Below are 22525 nucleotides of genomic sequence, written 5' to 3'. Positions count from 1 at the left end.
ATCCAACCTTTTATTTCATCTTTATTAGATTAAATCATCCAAATCTCGTAAACCATAAGTTTCTATTTGAGTTCTTTTATATGTTTGAACTCCTGGCATCAAACCCTTTTAAATAAGACCAATATTGGACACATTTCAAATACGTTATAATTTCAATGTTTCACATTTCATATGTGAAACAAACTTATTTCACTATAAAAAATTGCAAAAAAAACCTATTTCACTAGAAACCTATTTAACCCAAATATGAAACTGAAATGCCAGCTTTGCAAAACTGATTATTTTGAAATGTATAACAGTTTATTTCAAAAAGTGGAAATGTTATTTGAAAAATATGCAATTGAAATAGATGTGGTTTTTGTGAAACAGACTAGTGAAATATAAAATGTAGATTCTGAATTGTGAAATAGTAATAATCACATAACATGAAATTATAATGTATCATTGTGAAACTGATTATTTCAAACAGTGAAATGTGTTAATGCAAAAAATGTGTAAATGAAATATATGTTATTTTTTTAAACAAGACGGTGGAAAGTGAAATGTAGGTTCTAAATTATGAAAGAGTTCTACAGAAAGTGAAATTCTAATGTATCATTGTGAAACTGATTATTTGGACATGTATATTTCAAAAGAGTGAAAATATGTGTTTTGAAAATTGTGCAATTGAAATAGATTTTTTTTAAACAAGCCAGTGGAAAGTGAAATGTAAGTTTTGAATTGAGAAATAGTAACTATACAAAGTGAAAATTGTCATGTACCATTACGAAACTGATTATTTGGACATGTATAATAGTTTATTTCAAAATAGTGGAATATGTGTTCTAATAAATATGCAATTGAAATAGATCTTTTTTGTGCACCAAGTCAGTGAAAAGTGAAATGTACGTTCGAATTATGAAACAGCGACAACAGAAAGTGAAATTGTAATGTGACATCGTGAAACAGATTATTTCAGAATGTGAAACATACGTTCAAATTTAAATGTGGTTAAAAAAATATCCAAGACTGGTCTCATTTTAAAGATTTTGGCACAAGAAGTTCAAATATAAAAATATTTCAAAAACAAATATATAGTTGAAAAGATATTGATGTAAATTAGCCAAGGTGAAAAAGATGTTGAATTTATTGTGTGGAAGAAAAAAGAGAGTGGTTCTGCCACATTACTGTCGTGCATGCATGTGAAGTACAATGTTGGTGCTAGATGCTAGAGAGAGAGAGAGGAGAGAGAGAGAGAGAGAGCAATACGAAGATGGGAAATCTAACGAGAAAATGCAATACAAAAATACTTAGCCCTAAGAGTGCTACTAGATTACAACTCCCCAGTTGGAGACCCTTGCAGCTGACCGCACAATTTTGCACTCTCCGGCCCAGTACCACCTGAGCAATGTCTGCCGGGCTTGGGCCTGGTTCACCTGAGCAATGTATGCCCGGGCATGCGCTGGCAACACTTGTCACTCACGAATCGCACAGTAGGCAAGGTCATCTTTGTTCCCCCCGGTCCTAGTAGAAGCGGAGTTTCCTATTTGGCACGCAGGTCGCCCGCGAGCGACCCAGAGCGCAACCCCTCTAGCGAGCTCGATCAACCTTTGGGCAGGCCCATTTTAGGTGTATTCCTCACCGGTCTTTGGAAGGTTATGGTTTTTTCTTCGTTTTTGGTTCTGGTTTTTTCTTTATTTTTCTTGTCAGTTGTTCGTTTACGTTTCTTGTTCTTTATTTTTCCTTTTTATTTACTTTTCTTTTACTATTTTCTTTTTCTTTACCGTGAACATCTTTCAAATATGTGAACATTTTTTTGAAATATTGAACATTTTTTTCTTGAGATCATGAGCATTTTTTTTTGAATTCTTTAACATTTGTTTTTACATCATAAACAATTTTTCAAATTCCTAAAAATTGTTTACTAATTCACGAATATTTTTTAAAATCATGAACATTGTTTTGAATTCATGAACTTTTTTACAAATCCATGAACATTTTTTGAATTTGCAAACATTTTTTGAACTCATAATTTGTTTTGGAATCAGTGAACGTTTTCTGAAATTTGGGTACACTTTTTGAAAATCATAAACACTTTTTTGTTTGATGAACGTTTTTTGTCAAATGCATGGACATTGTTTTGAATTCATGTATAGTTTTTGAATCAGCGAACAGTTTTGAACCGGTGATTTTTTTTGAAATGTGGGAACAAATTTTGAAATTCATGAATATTTTTCCTTTTTTTGAACATTAAAAAAAAATCATGAACACTAGTTCGCGTTTTTATTGAAATGGATGAACATCACGAACATTTTTTCAAAAATTTCATGAACACTAATTCAGGCTGTTATTGAAATTGATGAACATCACAAAATCAATAATTTACAAAGATGTTCATGTAAAAAATGTTCATGTCATCATGTATTAAAATGTTCACATTGTCTTGAAGAATGTATTTAAATGGTGTGTTAAAAATGTTCATCGTGAACTTAAAATGTGTTCATGATGGCTTAATTTTTTTAGTGAATCTAACTAATGCTTGTCATGTATGAAAACATGTTCATCGCGTGTTAAAATGGTCCGTATGTATTTAGAAAATGTATGTGTCATATTGAAAATGGTTTCATCGCGTATTCTGGAAAACACATGTCTTATGTTTAACATAGGTTTCTCGTGCATTTTACAAGATGTTCGGGTAGGAAACTGAAAGAAATAAAGGAAGCCCTAGTAGAAACCCAAACTTACGAGCTCATTCGCCGAGTTTCTTTGACATTGTTCTTTGGGAGTCCCAAAGCGTCATGCCTTCTCAACGGCCGGGCATCCATCCAATGATTTTTACTTTCGAGGGGTGGGCGTCCACCCAATGATATGATTCTTGATAGTGTGGAACTTGAGCGAGCACCGACACAATCTCGATTTGACACAGCAACACACGTGCCCTCTACCCCCCTATTCAGTTTTGCTTTCTGGCTTGGGCATTCATGGGCCGGGCCATACGCGGGCGGTAGAGGCGGGCGTGCGTGCGTGCGTGCGAGATATAGCTTCCCGTTTCTTCTGAGGTCCATTGTATGTAGCTGCAAGTAGAAGCTTCGGGACACCGCTAGGCCAGGCCAAGGCGAACCGCTTCCCTCGCCGCGCACGAACGGAGCCGCAAGAACCTTCGGGAACCCCCGCGAATGCGCGCCCAAGCTCCCGCCCCCTCCCCGCGAGCGAGCTCGTGCCCGCAATCCGTTGGAAGGCACCAGAACACCTGCGAAGGCCCCGACCGATTCCATCTCCGGGGTATAAATCCTCCCGCTCGCCACCTGTTGGTCCATCTGTCTGTCCCCAAATCTCTTCTCTCAGCGCGACAAGCAAGCACCGCGATTACCACCGCAGCGAGCGAATCGAGTCGCATTGCACGCAGCGAGCGAACCCACCCACTGTTCAATCCAGCTTCTTCCCGCCCAACCCAACCCAATCTTGTGCGATTTTCCGGTGACAGCCATGGCGGACGTGCAGATGGGCGGCGGCGCGGCGGAGACGGAGACGTTCGCGTTCCAGGCGGAGATCAACCAGCTGCTCTCGCTCATCATCAACACCTTCTACTCCAACAAGGAGATCTTCCTCCGCGAGCTCATCTCCAACTCATCTGATGTATGTTATGTCTCTTCCTTCCTCCTCCTCTGTTTCCTCTGCTTCCTCTGTTTCGTTCGTCGTCAGAATCAGAGATGATTGATTTGTTGCTTGATTTGCTCACACGCGAATGCTGCTTTGCTTGCAGGCGCTTGACAAGATCCGGTTCGAGAGCCTGACCGACAAGAGCAAGCTCGACGCGCAGCCGGAGCTCTTCATCCGACTCGTCCCCGACAAGGCCAACAAGACGCTCTCCATCATCGACAGTGGCGTCGGCATGACCAAGTCAGGTATCCATCTATCTATCTATGCCCGCTGAATCTTCACGTGCAATCGTTCGTTGCAAACGCTTCTGAATGTCTGAATTTTGATTTCTTGTTCAACTGTTGCTGAATCCCTGAATGAATGTCTGAATTTCTGACGAGAACTGATAATTCAGAGTTTCAGACTGAATTTCCGTTTGCCTCTGATCTGATGACGACCAAGTCTCTGATGATTGTTTGCCGTGGCTGCAGACCTTGTGAACAACCTGGGCACCATCGCGCGCTCCGGCACTAAGGAGTTCATGGAGGCGCTGCAGGCGGGGGCGGACGTGAGCATGATCGGCCAGTTCGGGGTCGGCTTCTACTCGGCCTACCTCGTCGCCGACAAGGTGGTGGTCACCACCAAGCACAACGACGACGAGCAGTACGTGTGGGAGTCGCAGGCCGGCGGCTCCTTCACCGTCACCCTCGACACGGAGGGCGAGCGGCTCGGGCGCGGCACCAAGATCACGCTCTTCCTCAAGGACGACCAGCTCGAGTACCTGGAGGAGCGCCGCCTCAAGGACCTCGTCAAGAAGCACTCGGAGTTCATCAGCTACCCCATCTACCTCTGGACCGAGAAGACCACCGAGAAGGAGATCAGCGACGACGAAGATGAAGAGTCGGATGAGAAGAAGGAGGGCGAGGTGGAGGAGGTCGACGACGACTCCGAGAACAAGGACGAGAGCAAGAAGAAGAAGAAGAAGGTGAAGGAGGTGAGCCACGAGTGGGCGCAGATCAACAAGCAGAAGCCCATCTGGCTGCGCAAGCCGGAGGAGATCAGCAAGGAGGAGTACGCGTCCTTCTACAAGAGCATCACCAACGACTGGGAGGATCACCTGGCCGTGAAGCACTTCTCGGTGGAGGGGCAGCTGGAGTTCAAGGCGGTGCTCTTCGTGCCCCGCCGCGCGCCCTTCGACCTCTTCGACACCCGCAAGAAGATGAACAACATCAAGCTCTACGTGCGCCGCGTCTTCATCATGGACAACTGCGAGGAGCTCATCCCGGAGTGGCTGGGCTTCGTCAAGGGCGTCGTCGACTCGGACGACCTCCCCCTCAACATCTCCCGGGAGACGCTGCAGCAGAACAAGATCCTCAAGGTCATCCGCAAGAACCTCGTCAAGAAGTGCATCGAGCTCTTCTTCGAGATCGCCGAGAATAAAGAGGACTACGCCAAGTTCTACGAGGCCTTCTCCAAGAACCTCAAGCTGGGCGTGCACGAGGACTCGCAGAACCGCGCCAAGCTCGCCGACCTCCTCCGCTACCACTCCACCAAGAGCGGCGACGACCTCACCAGCCTCAAGGACTACGTCACCCGGATGAAGGAGGGCCAGAAGGACATCTACTACATCACCGGCGAGAGCCGCAAGGCCGTCGAGAACTCGCCCTTCCTCGAGCGCCTCAAGAAGCGCGGCTACGAGGTGCTCTTCATGGTGGACGCCATCGACGAGTACGCCGTCGGGCAGCTCAAGGAGTACGACGGCAAGAAGCTCGTCTCCGCCACCAAGGAGGGGCTCAAGCTCGACGAAGAAACTGAAGAAGAAAAGAAGCGCAAGGAAGAGAAGAAGGCCGCCTTCGAGGGACTCTGCAAGACCATCAAGGACATCCTCGGCGACAAGGTGGAGAAAGTCGTCGTCTCGGACCGCATCGTGGACTCGCCGTGCTGCCTGGTGACCGGCGAGTACGGGTGGACGGCCAACATGGAGCGGATCATGAAGGCGCAGGCGCTGAGGGACAGCAGCATGGGCGCATACATGTCCTCCAAAAAGACCATGGAGATCAACCCGGAGAACGGCATCATGGAGGAGCTCCGCAAGCGCGCCGACGCCGACAAGAACGACAAGAGCGTCAAGGACCTCGTGATGCTGCTCTTCGAGACGGCGCTGCTCACCTCCGGGTTCAGCCTCGACGACCCCAACACCTTCGCCGCCAGGATCCACCGCATGCTCAAGCTCGGGCTCAACATCGATGATCAGGCCGATGCGGAGGAGGAGGATGCTGACATGCCCGCGCTGGAGGAGGAGGGCGCCGAGGAGAGCAAGATGGAGGAGGTCGACTGAAGAATTTCAGTTCATTCCAATCAGGAGGAGAAGAAGATGAGCAGTGTCTGTCCATGGTGAGTGAGAGTGAGTCCTAGTGGTCGCTGCGTGTCAAGGTGAAGTTAGTCCGGTAGTGTCAGTGTCCTTCTTGTTTGACTCTCGGGTCAAATATCAGTGTCACTATGTGTCTTTTGGCGATGTATGAGATGTGAGAACTGAGGGAGTTTGTTCCCTGTATGGTCGAATTCTCAAGAAAAAAACAGGAGTTTTTAAGTCTGAAAAAATACATTGCCTTCTTTTCTGATGCTTTCGAACTGCCTCTGATCAAATTTGGAGATAATTGATCAAATTCAGAGTGTTAGTCTGAAGAAAGTTTTTGTGTGCTGTATGTGAGCGCCTTCTGAATTGAATTTGCATCCAGGTCGGCTATAGTTGGAGACCCCAGCTACAAGTATTTCGGTACAAAGTATATTTCTGCACGAAGAAGTGGCAGCGAGAAAATGTTCTGTCTAGTCTGAAGAAGATGATAATTTAGTCTGAAACACTCTTCCGCGTTTCAAATTTACGGTGAGATGTAAGCACTGAAAGCCGCGATTACCTAGCCTGCCTTTCATCCAACTCGGATCCTATCACTGACACGCCGTTCCATTAACAACAAGCTTCACGCCTGAAGAAGCTTTTGCGTTTCATCTATCTGCGCGTGGTTGAATTCTGAAGAAAAAGAGGAGAGTGTAAGTCTGAAGTCCTAAGATGTTTTGTCTGAGTGTCAGTCAGTGTCGCGTCATCGGAGTCTTGCTGACTGCCAGGCTGAATATATGTATCGCTTGAAGCATAATTTGTTTGGTGCCAAAGATTGGCTACCGTTGTAAAGCCTAAAGAAAGTTCTTGCGTTCCTCTGAGGATGCCTGCCTGCCTGGACTGAAAAAGTTTATTTCTGCAGGCAGTGAGGAACTGCTCCAACCGTAACTTGAGTCTGTTGCTACTCTAGTAAGCACTACTCCGACGTTCGTGGTTTTAGTTTGAATTTGATCTAAAACCACGATAAGAATTATGAAATGGAAGGACGCCGAAGCACTTGAAATTAAACTTGGAATATTCTCATTACTTGGAGAGTGGAGTTTTGGCTCATAGGTGTAGATACATCTATTTTGAAATATATAAAAAACACATTTTAAAATATTAAAAATTCCGAACAACAATTTCGCGTGTACATTCCGGACATTCTATGCTCGCACACAAAATGTCACAAAGAAAAAACATTTTTTGTGGCATGTATAAAAAAGATTAAAAAAAATGTCTCCTGAATAGTTATAATCAAGCATAAAAAAAATTCTTTCTTACACAAGCCACAAAATTTTTCCTTTTTCACCGAAACTTTGTGCACGAACATAATGTCCGGATATACACACGGGATTTTTTTATTTGATGTTTTTTTACTTTATAAAATTCGTATTTAGAAAATGGGTTCATCTACACCTATGAGCCAAAGTGAATTTCTCCATTACTTGCCCTAATATTCACAGCATGTAATAAAGATATAACATGTCAGTTTCAGTTTTAAATCGGTTACTAAAAAAATTAAGTTCAAGAGCATCACTAGTTAACAATGACAAAAACAAACCTGATCCCAAAGTGGACGGGAAATCTTATTTGGGCAATTTTAAACTGTACATGTAAATCTTACGACAGGGTACAGAACCACACCAAAGCTTCATCAGGCTTTTCATTAAGCTAACGGGGAAGCAGAACAGAAAGTTACTCAACATACCCGATAGGACATCTTCCCTTGTACGAGACCATAAGGCACATGTCCAAACTGCCTCGAGTCATTAGATGCATTTTTTTTTTTTTGCGATATAAGTCATTAGATGCATATATAAATATTGTCACCCTGCACCCAAATATGACCTTCTCGTACCTACAATTATACAATCATCAGGTATCTGATCATACCCTTATCCAAAAATTCCATCAGTGATTCTCATATATGTTATGGGTTATTAAATTTCCTTTTTTCAAAGCGATTATTAAATTTTCTATGTGTTGGTCCTTTTCTAATAGAAACGGTGCACATTTTTTGATCAGAAAAAAATAGAGTACACACTGTCGTGTTTATTTTTTCCGGGCAAAAAAAAAAAGAAAAGCTGTTTTTTTTAGATTTTCTTTTTGTAGAAGAACTTGCTGGACACGCCCATCCAGCCCAACTCCTTTCTAAAATGATCCAGCCCAACTCCTGGAATAATGACTACCATCAAAAGAAAAAACATACGGCCTTAAAAAAACATACACGATGAGCCTTTGTTTCTCCTTTCACCTTTTTCCTCTCTCCAGCCAAAGAAGCCTTCCCGATCTTAACCCGAGAAATCTCTACCTCTCTACCTAATAATAGAAGGGCGACTGAGCGAACCAACATGTGGTTGAGATGGTTAGGTGGACCCTGCTATCCCCAACCCACCAGGGTTCAAATTCCGGGAAGTGCCTCGATAGGGGATTAGTCAATGGTTGTCCGACCATGACTAACGCGTCCCATCGAAGCCAACACTCCCACCACGACCCTCACAATTCACTTATTTGTTTCCATGTTAATTAATCCAAGTTAATGCCATGACCCGCTGATCATGAACAACAAGCAACTCCTAGCCATGTCAAACAAAGCTAAGAATATGATGTCATACAGTAAGATGAAAATGAAGATACTGAAATTGACAACAACATTTTCTAATGCAAGTTGTGAATTTTTACCAGATCTAAAGACGTGTTGTTAAAGGAGTACATGATCTTTTACTTCCAAGCAATAATATTGACCATGTTCATATTTTCCATTGCTACAGTACAATTTAAACCAGCCAACTCCATATCAGTACTGCTCCAAACAGAAACTGGAATGATTTTTTATGGATTTTCCAAGTTCAGCAGGTTGAGCATTTTTCTGAAACTTTTATGCACAGGAAAGACTAGGCTTAGTCTGACTTTACGACGAACAAGTAAATTAAACGGTACTGAAACATGGCCATTTCTAAATGAATCTAAATACGACCATCTCCCTATACAAATGTAAAACTTCCTTTCTTTCTCTCATTTACCCGCAGCTCAAGGCCAGCAGCAGCAAGCAACAAAAGCAAGCAGCATCGGTAAGCAAAACAACCAGCAGCATCAAGCAGTCAGCAGCGGCAACAACAACAAGCAGCAAAGCAAGCCAACAGCGAGCAGCAGCAACAGGCAGAGATGACTCCTCACGGCCTCACCTTGCTGTTCGTGGCAGCAAGTTTCGGACGGCGTCAATGGCGGTCAGCGGTCGAGGAAGAAGTAGGAGGGGCCCACGGCTTCGAGTCCGTGGTCCAGAGGAGACGCGGACGACGCGGAGCCCGTCACGGCCCCTAGAGCTGCTCGGGGAGGAGGATGACCGCGGCGGCGTCGCAACAGCGCCGACGGAACCGAGAAAGGCGACCTTGGTTCAAGACGTACCTGCACGCCGGAGCCAGGAATCACCATTAAAGGGACGGCAAGAGCAACAATCGAGCTAGGGAACTACCTAGGAGCAAGAGCGCACCGGAGAAGCGAGGTGGTTCACGGCGGCGTCCAATCGGCGTGCATGTCGGAGCCGGAGGCGTGAGCGTGAGCGTCGATCCGGACCGACGGCTGGCGGCCAATGGCTGGCGTTGCAACGGCAAGCGGGGGCGTCCCCAGCGAGCTTGACAAGAAAGGGGATCCAGGGGGAGGAAAAGAGTGAGGAGTGGAGGAGGAGAAAAGATGAATAGACAGCCGGGCAGGATGCTGCGGCCCTTGCCGGCGCGTGTCCCTTGGAGTTGAGTAGCTGACGCTGCTGGAGTGCTGGACTGACCCAAGAGACCCACTGGTCAGTGGCAAAAGAAGGGGTTGAAAGAAAATAAAAATAAAGAAATTGGTTGGAATATCTCTTTCTTCTCTACTCCTTCTAAGCTTCTCAGGATTAGCATAAATCTAAATTTTTTGGTGCTCAAAACTCTACAAAATGTCTTGAAAAATTTCACAGATGCATATATATAAGTAGTATTCTATATTGTTGTGTCTACAATGAAAATTCCAAACAAAAACAGAGTCACGGTTTGTATCTCTATGATGAATAACGAAAGTTTCAATTGCTAAATTTAAACTAAGATTTTTAGAATAAATTGTGGTCTCTAAGCTTCTCGCATGTAATCCATCAACTAAATGTATTATATTCTTATATAAGTGTAACTAGCGCTCAATTTTATTTAATTTTGGATTAATAAGGTGGGTTATACATTATATGTTCTCAATTGCTTGATTGGAACGTCACAGTTTTGCTAACCCGTTGCACGGGCATTTTACTAGTTATATCTATTGCCCCACTTTACTTCTAAGTTATTTGCTCCCCGAGATTGACGGATGGGACCGGGGCCACCAGCCATTGAGACAAACCTGAGGCAAATCATCAAACCCCATATAAAAGTGGGGCAACTGATCCAATCCCCCATCTAAACTTTGGCCATCACCTGCACCGCGAGGGAGCTCCAACCGCCTCCCCGCGGCATGCTCATTGCCTTCGCTGCCCCGCTGCATACAACGACATCATCCTGCCGCACCGGCCAGCCACAACGCAGCCAGTGTCCTCCTCCACTGCGGGGGCCCGGGAACGTCGGCGCCCCCCCCCCCCTCCTGGTCGGAGAGGGCTGGCGGTGGAGCGGGAGCAGACGCTACGGGTAAAGCCAGTTCTACTGAAGTTTTTTCCGGACACGTGTCTCTGAAGTTTTTTTTTACGCGTGCAAATATGCGTCTGCCACCCGTTGGACGCACCGGCCGACCCAAATCAAAAAGCGGATGCGCACGCCCGCTTGGCCGACCCAAACGGATAAAAGCGGACAAATTCCGTTTGGGTAACCACATTGAAGTTGCTCTAATCCTTCTGATTAGATCTTCTTCCGGTTATCTTTGCTTAGCCCATGGGTATAGGCCATGCCCTGTAATTCAAGTTCTTCTTCTTTCTCCCCGACAGGGTTATGTACTTTCACTCTGTATTATGTCTATGAGTTGAAATATATGGCACTGTTGCCCCCTTTCTCGGTTAAAAAAAGTAGTTTGGAACCTGCATGTCAAATATAATAATTCCACCACATAACTGAAATCTGACTAGCGTAAATAACAAATAGTTTGAAGTAAAGAAATGGGCAAGTAAATTCATTTCTGCTCTAAACACTCGTCAATTTATTAGCAAAATTAGTAGAGTACTTCAGCCGTCTCAAATAAGTGTTTTTTAACATAGTACAAACGCAAGCGCTCATACATATGCGCATACGCTCATCCCTATGAACATACACACGCACACCTTACCCCTATGAGCACCTTCGAGAGACTGAGTCGGCATATCATCTTGAAATTTACAAAGTCACCGTAGGCGCCTCGTAGTCGACGGAAACGTCTCCTCCCACTGAAAGCGCATCACCGAAAATCCTAAAATAAATCCACGAATAATGTGAGCACCAGGACTTAAACCCTAGTGAGCTGGGAATATCACTGTCACTCTAATTATCCAACCAAAGGTTGACGCTTATTTTATTTTGGGGCGGAGGAGGTACGAAATAACTGTCCACTGAGACAAGCGAGTATGGACATTAGGCGACATATAGTTTGCAGACGTTTCTGCATAAACTACTATAACTTTTTTTTTAATAAAGGTGATTCCTCTCCGTTCATCGACGTAAATGTACCATTACACACGTGGGAGGTCTGGTCATCCATTTATTTGGTCATAAAGTACTTCCCAAGATTATTTATTTATGTGTGATCACATCCACACATGCATATCAAGGACCCATAGTCTTACCATCTCACTGTGCCGCGAGCCCAACGTTGAACGACAATTGGTTGTAGCAGTCGAGGTTATTCCCGTAGCCGATGCCGAAGATGTCACAATAGCGCTTGTAGAACCCGATCCGATCCGCCACCTTGTCGTTCTGCCCCATGCCGCATTCGATCCCGCCGTTGATGACGTTGGTGATGACACCATACCCGGGTACCCGTCCGGCTGCGCTATCCCTGGCCGTCGGAGTCCACAGCCCCGTGATCACGTCATGGCACGACGGCTTGTTGGACTGCGTCGTCATCCAGAACCATATCGCCGTCTTGAACGCCACTGTCGGGTCCGTGGCCACCAGGTCCGGATTGTTCAGCAGGTCCACCCCGATTGCGCGGCCCGCCGGTCCGTAGTTGTAGTTGCTGAATCAATCCAGCATGAAACAATCAGGCCAACAAAGACACTACACTTTTTATGTTTTTACCAATCCAAAGTTCCAAACAATATCATATCAAGTGAGTGAAAATATATACTTTATCATTGATCTAATTACGCTGACGGCACTGTCACAGATGCTGGTAATTTTTCGTTAAAACTCAGAAGCTTTGAGTTAGGAGAGAACTACATGAGCTGAAGAGAGTTTGTGGGTGCTTACTGGGTGAGCTGGATGGGGCCGCGGCCATAGTACTGCTTGCCGGGTGCGCACGGCCAGTCGGCGCTCTGGTCGCAGTAGCTCGGCGGCGAGCCCTGCTCCTGCTTGAAGCAGTAGCCCCATGAGAAGGGGCCGTCGGGCGCGGTGGGCCACCCGCCGGTGGTCTCGTGAGAGGTCTGGCCGAAGAAGGCCGCCACCTCCCGCTTCCGCGTGTCCAGGTCTCCGGTGGTGCCGAAGGCCGGGAACGCGCCGGCGGCGGCCAAGAAGGCGTCGTACGTGTAGAACCCGCGGGCCAGGCACGCTGCGTCGTTGCGATGGAGCAGGAACCGCTCGAAGAGGTCCCTGGACACGATGGAGGCCACCCCGCCGCCGCCGCCACCGCAGCCAGTGCACTGGCTCTGGCAGCGGGGGCCGCAGTAGTCGGAGGTGGTGCCGCAGAACCCGAACTGGCTGCAGCACAGGCAGTCGGCGCACTTGGCGCCGCCGGCTTGCGAGCCGCACTGCTCGGCCGTGGCCGGCGTGACCGCGGCCGCCGCCAGGACGACGGCCAGGACGGCCGTCGCACACCGCGCTCTCAGCGTGGACATGGTTGGATGAATGACCCGAGGCGCCGAGTGCCGCCATTTTATGGAACAATTTAAGCGTGCGCTAGTCTTGGCCGTTGAATTCTGGAGCGCGGCGGCTGGCCGGAAGAAGCTTCGCCTGTCATGCAACCTCTTCATGATTGCACATGGGGAGTGCCCATGCACGCCTCTTGCGAAGAATTTTCGTCGTCCCTTATCCTCTTCATCACTGCACTGCACTGCAGTGCACATGACCATGTCCACCCTCATAACTTGTTGAAATGGACAACAAATTGATCCATCTGCCACGTTTGGTTGATAAATTAGTTAATGCTTGACGAAGACGCGGACGGGGTTGGTGTAGCTACAAAGACAGGACAACAAGATTATCCTGTTACTAGAAAACAATATTCTTCAATCATTCTTGGGGCTTTGATGGTTCTCGGTGTGTGATTGTGAATTACAGAGACCCCAATCGACCGATTGTAACCGTTAGATTGAGTTTAAGTGATGAGTGATAATCCTTGTTCTGCTTTTTCCACCGCCGACTAAATTAATCTCTCTTCTGAGGTACGCGTGCGGCCTCTCCATGCCGAGTAAATTGCATAAAACCACGACTTTAGGGGCTATGTTTGCGAAAAACATTAGGATACAGTTTCTATGTAGAAAACACCACATCTTGCGTAATGGTTTTGCAAAAACCACTTATGGGCACAATTGGCTCGTTTAAGTGCGCTTATGGCAGATGGGGTCCGTTTTCTACTTAAGTGGCATAACAGTTTAGGTTTAATGCGAAAAAGTCCCCCAAATTTCTCTCCGCCCCCATCCCGACCCCGGACGAGGCAGAGGGGATTTTGACCTCGTCCTGTATTCGGGCCGGATCCAGCGATCTCGGCGCTCGCATGCCTACCTCGCCGGGCACCACCGTCCATGCCGTGAGATGCATAAGCCCGTGCCCCCCCGGGCGCCGGGGACATCGAGTCCACATCAAGCTGCTTCTGCATGGCGCGGGCGTACACGTCCTCCTCGATCTCCTCGGCAAAGAGCGTCGCGGAGAACCATGCCCCGTCGAGCGCGTCGGCACGGACCAGCCTCCGCTTGCGCTCCGACGCCTGGGGCGAAGGGCTCGCGACGGGCGCGGGGGACGACATCAAGGCGCGGCGTCGTCGTCGGGTGCGCGCCTTCCATGGCCGCAGAGAAGCCGCCTCGCCGACCCCCGGGGACTCGTCGTTGTCCATGGCGCTGCCACCGTCGGGTGCTGCCACCGCCTCGCGGAGGCCGAGCAGGAGCCTCTCGCTGACCTCGTCGAGCTGCTGCGAGAAGGACCGCCTGTTCGGGGCGATGGCGTCGCCGGCGCGGTTCCGCCGACGACAAGTCGGACAACGCGCCGCCGATCTGCTGCAGAACGAGAAGAGGGGGCTAATTGCATTTTTCATTTTTGATTTAGGTGTGTTTATGTAAAATTCTAGGGTCTAGTTTGTAATTTTAGATTAAAACCCATCTGGCAAAAAAGTTACGCCATGTAGGCAAAAAAAGGCCCCACCTGTCAATAAACTCACTTATCGCAGCCAAATCCGCCGATCAGTGGTTTTTGCAAAACCATTACGCAAAATGTGGTGTTTTCTGCAGAGAAACTGTATCCTAGTGTTTTTCGCAAACCTAGCCCCCAAAATCGTGGTTTTATGCAATTCACTCCTCTATGCCACTTACACAGACTCATAGCATGCATATTGGCAAAATTGTGCCGGCTGCTTTATTTTTGTTGAGAATTTTGAGAATTGTGCGGGCTGCTGCTGGCTGTGGCAAACCATAGCGTAGCCCATCCAGCCCAACTCCTTTCTAGAATAATCCAGCCCAACTCCCGGAATAATAATATTCCCTCAATCAAAAGAAAAAACATACACGATGCGCCTGTCGTCAAGCTCGGTTTCTCCTCTCCCCGATTCCTCTCTCCAGTCTCCAGCCAAAGAAGCCTTCCCGATCTGAACTCCGGCCACCACCTGCAGCGCGAGGGAGCTCCGGCCGCCTCCCTGCACCGTCATCCTCGCCATCGCTGCCCCGCTGCAGACGGCAGCGTCATCCCGTTCCCGCCGGGACGCAGCCGGTGCCCTCCTCCGCTTCGGGGGCCCGGGAACGTCGCCGGCCTCCCCTCCACGACGGAGAGAGACTCGTCAGGCCGCGGAAGGCTGAAGGGGGCCTCGCGGTGGAGCGGGAGCGGACGCCGGCCGGCCGGCTGCTACGGGTAAGGCCAGTGGTACTGAAGCTTTTTCTGTGCCCGCATCGCCAGCTCAGTCGGTTTCCCACCGTCCACTGTCTCTATACTGAGATTTACATAGAGACTAAGCTTAGATCTACTGATTTAGACAAAAGAAAATCACATTCAACTTAGGTAGATCTTAGTAAAGAACAACTCTATTCTGCCATTTTTCTTCAGATCCGAGTGAATATTCAACAGAGGTTGGCTCGTAGGCACATGCCAGAGACTAAATTTACCCACCTATCCCCTCATTCCAAATTTAGTATATCGTCAAGCTAGCTACCAAATCATGAGCTGGTCAGCAAGATGCAATGCCGCATGTCGGAAATTAGAGGCACGAAGCAGGCCGTCACGTCTGTGCAAGCATGAAGCGCGCCACGCATACGATTTCCATGCTACATACCACCCCTCACTCTCCACAGCTCATCGAACTGCTCAATCAATTGCAATTCCATTGATTTTTTTTTCCTTCGTATTATATCAAGCATCAGCTCCATCATAGCACTACAGCCTACATTTGTTTTTCAGAACAGCACTACAACACCAGCCATACCTACTTGGCAGTCAAGTGACATGGAGGCCGAAAACAGCGAGGTGGCTGCTCTGGTCGAGAAGATCACCGGCCTCCACGCCGCCATCTCCAAGCTCCCGTCGCTAAGCCCGTCCCCCGAAGTCGACGCGCTCTTCACTGAGCTGGTCGCGGCGTGCGTCCCGTCGAGCCCGGTGGACGTGACCAAGCTCGGCCCGGAGGCACAGGAGATGCGGCAGGACCTCATCCGCCTCTGCTCGGCCGCCGAGGGGCTGCTCGAGGCGCACTACTCCGACATGCTCACCGCCTTGGACAACCCGCTCGACCACCTCGGCCGCTTCCCTTACTTTGACAACTACATCAACCTGAGCAAGCTCGAGCACGATCTTCTGTCCGGTCACGTGGCAGCCCCGGCCCACGTGGCGTTCATCGGGTCGGGACCGCTGCCGTTCAGCTCCCTCTTCCTCGCGACGTACCACCTGCCGGACACCCGGTTCGACAACTACGACCGGTGCAGCGTGGCCAATGGCCGGGCGAGGAAGCTGGTCGGCGCGGCGGACGAGGGCGTGCGCGCGCGCATGGCGTTCCACACGGCCGAAGTCGCGGACCTCACGGCTGAGCTCGGCGCGTATGATGTGGTCTTCCTGGCGGCGCTCGTGGGAATGACGTCCGAGGAGAAGGCCGACGCCATCGCGCACTTGGGGAAGCACATGGCAGATGGGGCGGTGCTCGTCGCGCGAAGCGCCCACGGGGCGCGAGCGTTCCTGTATCCTGTAGTGGAGCTGGACGATATCGGGCGTGGCGGGTTCCAAGTGCTGGCCGTGCACCACCCTGCAGGCGATGAGGTGTTCAACTCATTCATTGTTGCACGGAAGGTGAAGATATCACAGGAAATGAGTGCTTAAACTAAGAAAAAAGAGGAGCCTGGCTGCCTGTGCAAATTGTGTCTCACATTGATAATAACTGGATGATACCCCGCACATTGATGCGGATACTGGTTGCAATATGTTTCAACGATGTTTGATTGTAACATGAGTATTTGGCTTAATAATATCAGTATCAAAACTGAAAATACAAATGATTTATTGTATTTGATTATTGTATAGTTTTGTAAAATATTTATTGGACACAAGTAGCATAGAAGAATGGAAAATCTTTTCACATGCATGTTTGCATGTTGAGAGAAATAGATTAGTGGGGATCTCCTATTCAACTATTTAGGATTTACTGCTCCAACCTCGTTCATTATATGAGATTGACATGTTATAAGGAGTTTGAAAACCAGTTTAACACCAGGGCTGGATGATTTTTCTGTTGCTTTTTTTAAGAAACGTTGGGGGTTAGTTAAGCATCAGATTGAAGAGATGTTGGTTGGGAGTAGCTGTTTTACTAAAGTTGGGGTTAGTTAAGCATCAGATTAAAGAGATGTTGGTTGGTGATGTATGTTGGGAGCATTAGTAGTTGTTTCTACTAAAGTTAACTATGGAGTTTTGAGCATGATCCATTATATCAAGGGGCTATTAACATTCACATTAGGCACCCTCTGTTTCTAAGTGCAAGACGTTTTGGCAGTTTAGAAACAGAGGTGGTAGAATTTAGAAGGCCCCTGGTCTCTAACAACTTGAGGGGGGACACTTGTGTATGTTGTCACCCTGAAGATTTCCCAGCTTATGTACCTAAGCTTTTGCTTTGTTTCTTTGCAGGTGATTTGTCGCGGTTTTGTGATCTTTTTGGAATATTTTGCAAAAATGAAGAGCAGAATCTGAGCTGAAAGAAGCATGCCCGGCAGCACGCAGAGGATGGATGGGCACACGTTTGCTTCCCCTCGAGCCGCGTGGAGTCTCATGTGGCTCCCGTGTCTCGAGCACGGCCGTGATGATCAAGACAGCGAGCGTCGCTGCTCTCTCTTGTCGCGGCCGAATTCGAGTAGGAAGCGATCCCTGCAGGTGATTCCTCGGACGAAGGCAAGCAAGACGGGTCTGTGTTTCTCTACGGGCTGGGCTGGTCCGGGCGAATCTCCTGCCAATCAATCATGCATGCCGTGTCAGTGCGTTTTGCTTTGTCTCAGTTGCTTGTGTCAGCCCATCAATGTTTGAGCAAGAAACTGAAGTAGCCATCCTTGGACTGGAGCGTTTGAAACTTTGAATATGACTATGTACTCAACTCTCAAGCTGTTTATTTGCAGGTGACTTGTTGTGGGCGGTTCCGTGCTCTTCTGAAGGTGGAAAACACATATGTCAGGAAAGATTGTCCGGTGAGAAGGAACGCCGGAACGGCCGGCAGAATCCGAGTCAGAGGGAAGGGAAGCATGTTGCACGGCACGACAAAGGATAGGTTGATCGACGGCTGCTTCATCTCAAGCCGCGCAAATCCCTTCTAGCACGGTCGAGATGATGGGAGTTATAGGAGTCGGGGTAGCAGTATGTAGCTATTTGTTTCCTTAGTACTGATGATGAAATGCTGTCAAGCAGCTATCTTAGTTTTTGTGTTTGTATACTTGTACCGATCAATGCAACCAGTCCATGACATGTGTGTAAAACATGGGAGCACTTTCCCAAGTACTACAATAAAAGGTGACCTGGTCCTTCTGGAAGTGTATATTATTATTATTATTATTGTTATTATTTGGAGAAAATTGTACTGTACATGTATAGGCAGTCAGTTCAACTGTTGTTTTTTTTGAGGCAGTCAGTTCAACTGACCTGGTCGAATGGGCCCTGGTTCCGTTTTTGGCATGGCAACATCCAGGAAACTCGGCCCGGCCCAACCCAAAGTCGCCACCATTATCCTCGTCAACCGATCCAATTTCCATCCCCGTCCCAGCTCTCCACGACGGCCGACGACAAATATGGATGTCGCCGTCGCCGCCGCCCTGGTTCCCACCCGGACCCCAACCCTCCGTCTCCCCGCCTCCCGCCCCTCCTCCGTGAGGCCCCTCACCCCGACCGCCGGCCGTCCAGCTCGGCTCCTCTCGCTAGCCCGCCGCGCGCCTGTCGCCGCCGCCGCCCTCGGTAACTCTCTGGCCGACCCTTGTCTTTTACCCCTTTCTGTTCCTTGCGCTGCCCGCCTTCCATGAACTCGCTCGCTCGTGCCATTGGATAGCAATCCGCTTCCAGCTCCGCTCCAGTTACACTGTTGAGCTGCTGTGCCCACCTCTGAAATTCATTCCTGTCAGTTCCAAATTACAAGTGTTATAGCTATCACTATGACTATTTTTATCCCATTGAAATCAACTAGTTTATACTAGTTTGGTTCCGAGGTCGCGCATTATTGCTTGTCTCATATAAAGCGCCGATGGACATCAGCTAGTAGCTACTTCACCTGACCTGTATGTGGCAATTTATGGCCTTCAGTCATGGTGGAATGAGCGATTTATCAAAGGGTAGCAGATTTCAGTACCTGGTAAATTAAGCTATCTAGCTACTATGTGCTGAAAGTTATATATATGACCGATGGAGGCTCTAGGTTCACCCTCTTGATCTCCAGATGTCGAGTTCTTTCCACAACGATGCGTGCAACTAAGCTACCTTTTACATTTTCTTCTTTGTTGCTGCTAGGGGTATCGCAAGATACAGGGGTCACAATGCCCGGTGCCGACATTGTTACCCAGAACGATCTACTCATCGTCGGCCCAGGTGTGCTTGGGCGACTGGTAGCCGAGAAGTGGCTAAAGGTATGAATACCCGTGCCTAAAGAACCACTTTCTGACATCAACCTGTTTGACATAATCATGTCTTGGCTAATTAAGTACTCAACCTCGCCTTCTATAGGAACACCCAGGCTGCAAAGTTTTTGGCCAGACCGCAAGCACAGACCATCACAGCGAGCTAACCGATATTGGCATCATTCCCTCCTTGAAGGGATCCACTATCTCTCAAAAGGCTCCATATGTTATTTTCTGCGCTCCTCCATCTCGTTCTGATGATTACCCTGGCGATTTGAGGTAAGCAAGTGTGATTGTAATGATGGCTCCATGCAGTAGATTTGGTACCAATCTCCAGTTTGTGGTCACTGCCTGATGGCTGGGCAGTTTGGGCTGAGATCCCACATCCATGTGGAAACTGAATCCTTTGAAGTATGGAAGTTTAATTGCTGATATGAACCTTAGGGCACATGAACCATAGTGAACATTGGTTAAGATGAACACATTGACATAATGACATTAATGTTTGATGTATGTATGTATGGTCTTTGATGGTGGCATCAAATGTGAGTGAATCAAGCTGGTAGACAATCTGAGATGATGGCTGGTCAGATATTATGGAGATGGTCACTGTAGAAGTGCAATTTAATCTGTAGTAATGGATGTGTCAGATTTAATATTGGCAATGTCAGTATCATAGTGCTGTACGGAGTAGCCGAGGGAAATGTGTGGTGTAACATGCTTGATCCAGGACTTTCTGGTCTTTTGGTATTTGTAAATAAATTAGGTGATCTTATCTTGATTCTAATACAGCTACGTGTGTACATACTGCTATGGGACTTCATATTGTAATTTTTTTAGTTAAGTACTGTATTTTAGATGTGCACTGTGCTTGGAACAACTAACTCCACCAGGGCTAAGATTTTATGATTTACCAAAAACTGTTCGATGGACTAGTGGACAGTTTTTCTGTAAGGATCTGTTATTACTAGTATTATATGCAGATGGGTGCCACCAACCTTTTTTCTGATGTCAACACACCCCTGTGCATCATCAATTTGGTTAGTAGGATTTTTTCCATTGTTAATGAATTACACTAGCTTTGTAGGAAAAATGCAAAGTTCTGCATCTCAATGAACTGTTAGAAAGTAACTAGACTAGTTTCGCTGTGATACTGTGCAGTGTGCATCTATGATCTATCTTATGCTAAACAAATTGCATATCATGGGCATGTGATGTACCCTCATTTCAGAAAATGCATGCAGAGTGGCCGCCTCAAATTGGAACGGAGAAGGTTCTTTCCTGTTTACGTCGAGTACTGCTCTTTATGACTGTAGCGACAACAGATTGTGCAATGAGGTATTACTGCTAGACTGCATATTCTCATAGGTGTCTACCAGTTGTTGCTCTTTTGGGTGATAAAAGCTCCGCTAAATGAAAAGAGAAATTTACACGTCTAATATAGTATGCAGCTTCAGATTTGTTGTAGTTTGGGAGTACAAGCATTTCTTGCCTAGAAACACACAACTAGCTCCTAATATTTTCTGAATTTTATTTTAATTGTTTTTACCATGTTTTTTCTCTTCATTGTGCAGGATTGTCCATCTATTCCCGTGGGCAGGGGTCCTCGTACTGATGTTCTTCTTAGAGCAGAAAATGTTGTTCTGGAGGCAGGAGGCTGTGTTCTCAGGCTAGCAGGACTTTATATATCCTCCACCTATGCATATTGGCTGTTTAAAATTGCAAGCATGAACATAGAGCTTTTATACAATATAAGATGAATATAACTCATACAGTATTTCCTTGACTTAGACACACAAAATAGATAGAGGTGCTCATTATTTCTGGTTGAGGAAGGGAACACTGGACTCGCGGCCAGACCATATTATTAATCAGATACATTATGAGGTTAAATGAGCATAGAAATTTACCCCAGATTCATCCTTTTATATAAAAAAATTCAGTCTTATCATAGCAAACGATCCTACTTTATTGTTTTATTAAGCGAAGCACGGCAGATCAAACAAACAGAAACAACTTTATTGATTTATTAAGCAAAATATGTCACATCAATCTGCATCATGTGAGTTGTAATGTTATTTTATATATTCTCAGGATGCAGCGTCTCTTGCAATTGCCATAATGAAAAAGAGAACTCGGGGTCGTATATTTTTGGGCTGTGACAATAAGCCTCTTTCCAGGTTAGTGCTAAGCTGCTTCTTTACATCAACTGGTATTCATCTAGCTCGCTTCTGTCGGTGTGTCATGGCTCTACTGATAGCTGAACGGGTTTCAATTAAAATGCATGAATTTGAACTTTGCAGGAAGGAAATAATGGACGCTGTTAACAAAAGTGGGAAGTTCGACACGGAATTCCAAGGTTTCACTGGTTAGTTTCCTTCCTGCTCCGGCGTGTGAAGTGTTTCGGTGCGCATACATCACCGTTTCTTGTAGTAATAAATAATCTTGAATCCACCTTCTCTTCAGGTACCGATGGTCCGTTGGGGAAAAGGATGGAGAATTCCAAAACCCGGGCCGATATCGGGTGGGAGCCCCAATACCCAAGCTTCACAGAGTTCCTCGGCGTCGACAGTTAGTGCCCGGTCGCATATGTTGAGCAAATTTCCTTTGTTACCCTGAGTGAATAGGCCAATGGGATCTGTTGTCGTACTCGTACCACTGGTTTTGTTGCTCCAGCACAGCAGTTTTAGAAACCTTGCAAACACTGCACAATAGTGTTATAGCGGTGTATATTTGTTCTGCTAGGTGGTCATCCTCTGTTCGATTTTCTGATATACTTTGTCGCATTCGTTTGTCCGTCCGTTTCCTTCCGGTCCGATGCTCGTTTTTTATCCACGTTTCCGACCACGTTTTTTCTGAAAGTTTTTACCGATTTTGGTTTCCTGGTACAACATGGCCTGAACTTTGTTTTGAGGTGCATTTTATAGGTTTTCATTGGATGAAATAAAATCATTTGGTCGATACCAATTGTTCTTTTTAACTGGTAGCACCACTCTTGGACTGACTTGAAGTTTTGTCCGAAACCACGTCGGAAGTGGAATTCCAATGCTTCCAGACAGTGACATCCCACCAACAACACAGTACAAAAAAACCTGAAAAAAAAAGAAATTATTTATACATGAGCACTTGCA

General features: G+C 47.0%; 4 protein-coding genes across 7 annotated transcripts; 3 read left to right on the top strand and 1 right to left on the bottom strand.

Annotated features, from left to right (window-relative positions):
* Positions 1-3186: 3186 nt before the first annotated feature.
* Positions 3187-6237, top strand: LOC100682521 (heat shock protein 83). Its single transcript, XM_044473867.1, has 3 exons — positions 3187-3615; positions 3743-3884; positions 4110-6237. Exons 1-3 carry the CDS (start codon positions 3466-3468, stop codon positions 5954-5956), a joined length of 2139 nt encoding a protein of 712 aa, XP_044329802.1. The 5' UTR covers positions 3187-3465; the 3' UTR covers positions 5957-6237.
* Positions 6238-11085: 4848 nt separating this feature from the next.
* LOC542779 (basic endochitinase A) lies at positions 11086-13234 on the bottom strand. 2 transcript variants are annotated; one of them, XM_044473863.1, is made up of 3 exons: positions 12385-13234; positions 11760-12151; positions 11086-11386 (listed from the first exon to the last, which is right to left on the bottom strand). In XM_044473863.1, the coding sequence occupies exons 1-2, from the start codon at positions 13212-13214 to the stop codon at positions 11764-11766; spliced, it is 1218 nt and encodes a 405-aa protein (XP_044329798.1). In that variant the 5' UTR covers positions 13215-13234; the 3' UTR covers positions 11086-11386; positions 11760-11763. The 2 variants fall into 2 exon arrangements, with proteins under 2 accessions (XP_044329798.1, XP_044329797.1); XM_044473862.1 differs by lacking the exon at positions 11086-11386 and having other exon boundaries at positions 11558-12151.
* Positions 13235-14821: 1587 nt separating this feature from the next.
* Positions 14822-16963, top strand: LOC123051093 (nicotianamine synthase-like 5 protein). Of its 3 annotated transcripts, none has more exons than XM_044473866.1 (2): positions 14822-15186; positions 15735-16963. In XM_044473866.1, exon 2 carries the CDS (start codon positions 15775-15777, stop codon positions 16633-16635), a length of 861 nt encoding a protein of 286 aa, XP_044329801.1. In that variant the 5' UTR covers positions 14822-15186; positions 15735-15774; the 3' UTR covers positions 16636-16963. The 3 variants fall into 3 exon arrangements, with proteins under 3 accessions (XP_044329801.1, XP_044329800.1, XP_044329799.1); XM_044473865.1 differs by having other exon boundaries at positions 15712-16963; XM_044473864.1 differs by having other exon boundaries at positions 14826-15186; positions 15730-16963.
* Positions 16964-18498: 1535 nt separating this feature from the next.
* On the top strand, positions 18499-22166 carry LOC123051092 (uncharacterized). Its single transcript, XM_044473861.1, has 9 exons — positions 18499-18741; positions 19288-19403; positions 19501-19673; positions 20639-20732; positions 20969-21079; positions 21192-21281; positions 21489-21574; positions 21698-21762; positions 21861-22166. Exons 1-9 carry the CDS (start codon positions 18579-18581, stop codon positions 21968-21970), a joined length of 1008 nt encoding a protein of 335 aa, XP_044329796.1. The 5' UTR covers positions 18499-18578; the 3' UTR covers positions 21971-22166.
* Positions 22167-22525: the final 359 nt, after the last annotated feature.

This window comes from Triticum aestivum, chromosome 2D (genome assembly GCF_018294505.1).
Source record: "Triticum aestivum cultivar Chinese Spring chromosome 2D, IWGSC CS RefSeq v2.1, whole genome shotgun sequence".
Lineage (NCBI taxonomy): Eukaryota > Viridiplantae > Streptophyta > Magnoliopsida > Poales > Poaceae > Triticum > Triticum aestivum.
This window is presented reverse-complemented; position numbering and strand designations above follow the sequence as displayed.

Coding starts and splice junctions, on each gene's coding strand:
- LOC100682521 (XM_044473867.1), top strand. CDS start 3,466: ATGGCGGACGTGCAGATGGGCGGCGGCGCGGCGGAGACGGAGACGTTC. Junction 3,616..3,742: donor TCATCTCCAACTCATCTGAT/GTATGTTATGTC, acceptor CTTTGCTTGCAG/GCGCTTGACAAGATCCGGTT. Junction 3,885..4,109: donor CGTCGGCATGACCAAGTCAG/GTATCCATCTAT, acceptor CCGTGGCTGCAG/ACCTTGTGAACAACCTGGGC.
- LOC123051092 (XM_044473861.1), top strand. CDS start 18,579: ATGGATGTCGCCGTCGCCGCCGCCCTGGTTCCCACCCGGACCCCAACC. Junction 19,404..19,500: donor TAGCCGAGAAGTGGCTAAAG/GTATGAATACCC, acceptor CGCCTTCTATAG/GAACACCCAGGCTGCAAAGT. Junction 21,575..21,697: donor GACAATAAGCCTCTTTCCAG/GTTAGTGCTAAG, acceptor TGAACTTTGCAG/GAAGGAAATAATGGACGCTG.
- LOC123051093 (XM_044473866.1), top strand. CDS start 15,775: ATGGAGGCCGAAAACAGCGAGGTGGCTGCTCTGGTCGAGAAGATCACC.
- LOC542779 (XM_044473863.1), bottom strand. CDS start 13,214: ATGAGGGTGGACATGGTCATGTGCACTGCAGTGCAGTGCAGTGATGAA. Junction 12,152..12,384: donor GGCCCCATCCAGCTCACCCA/GTAAGCACCCAC, acceptor GGATTGATTCAG/CAACTACAACTACGGACCGG.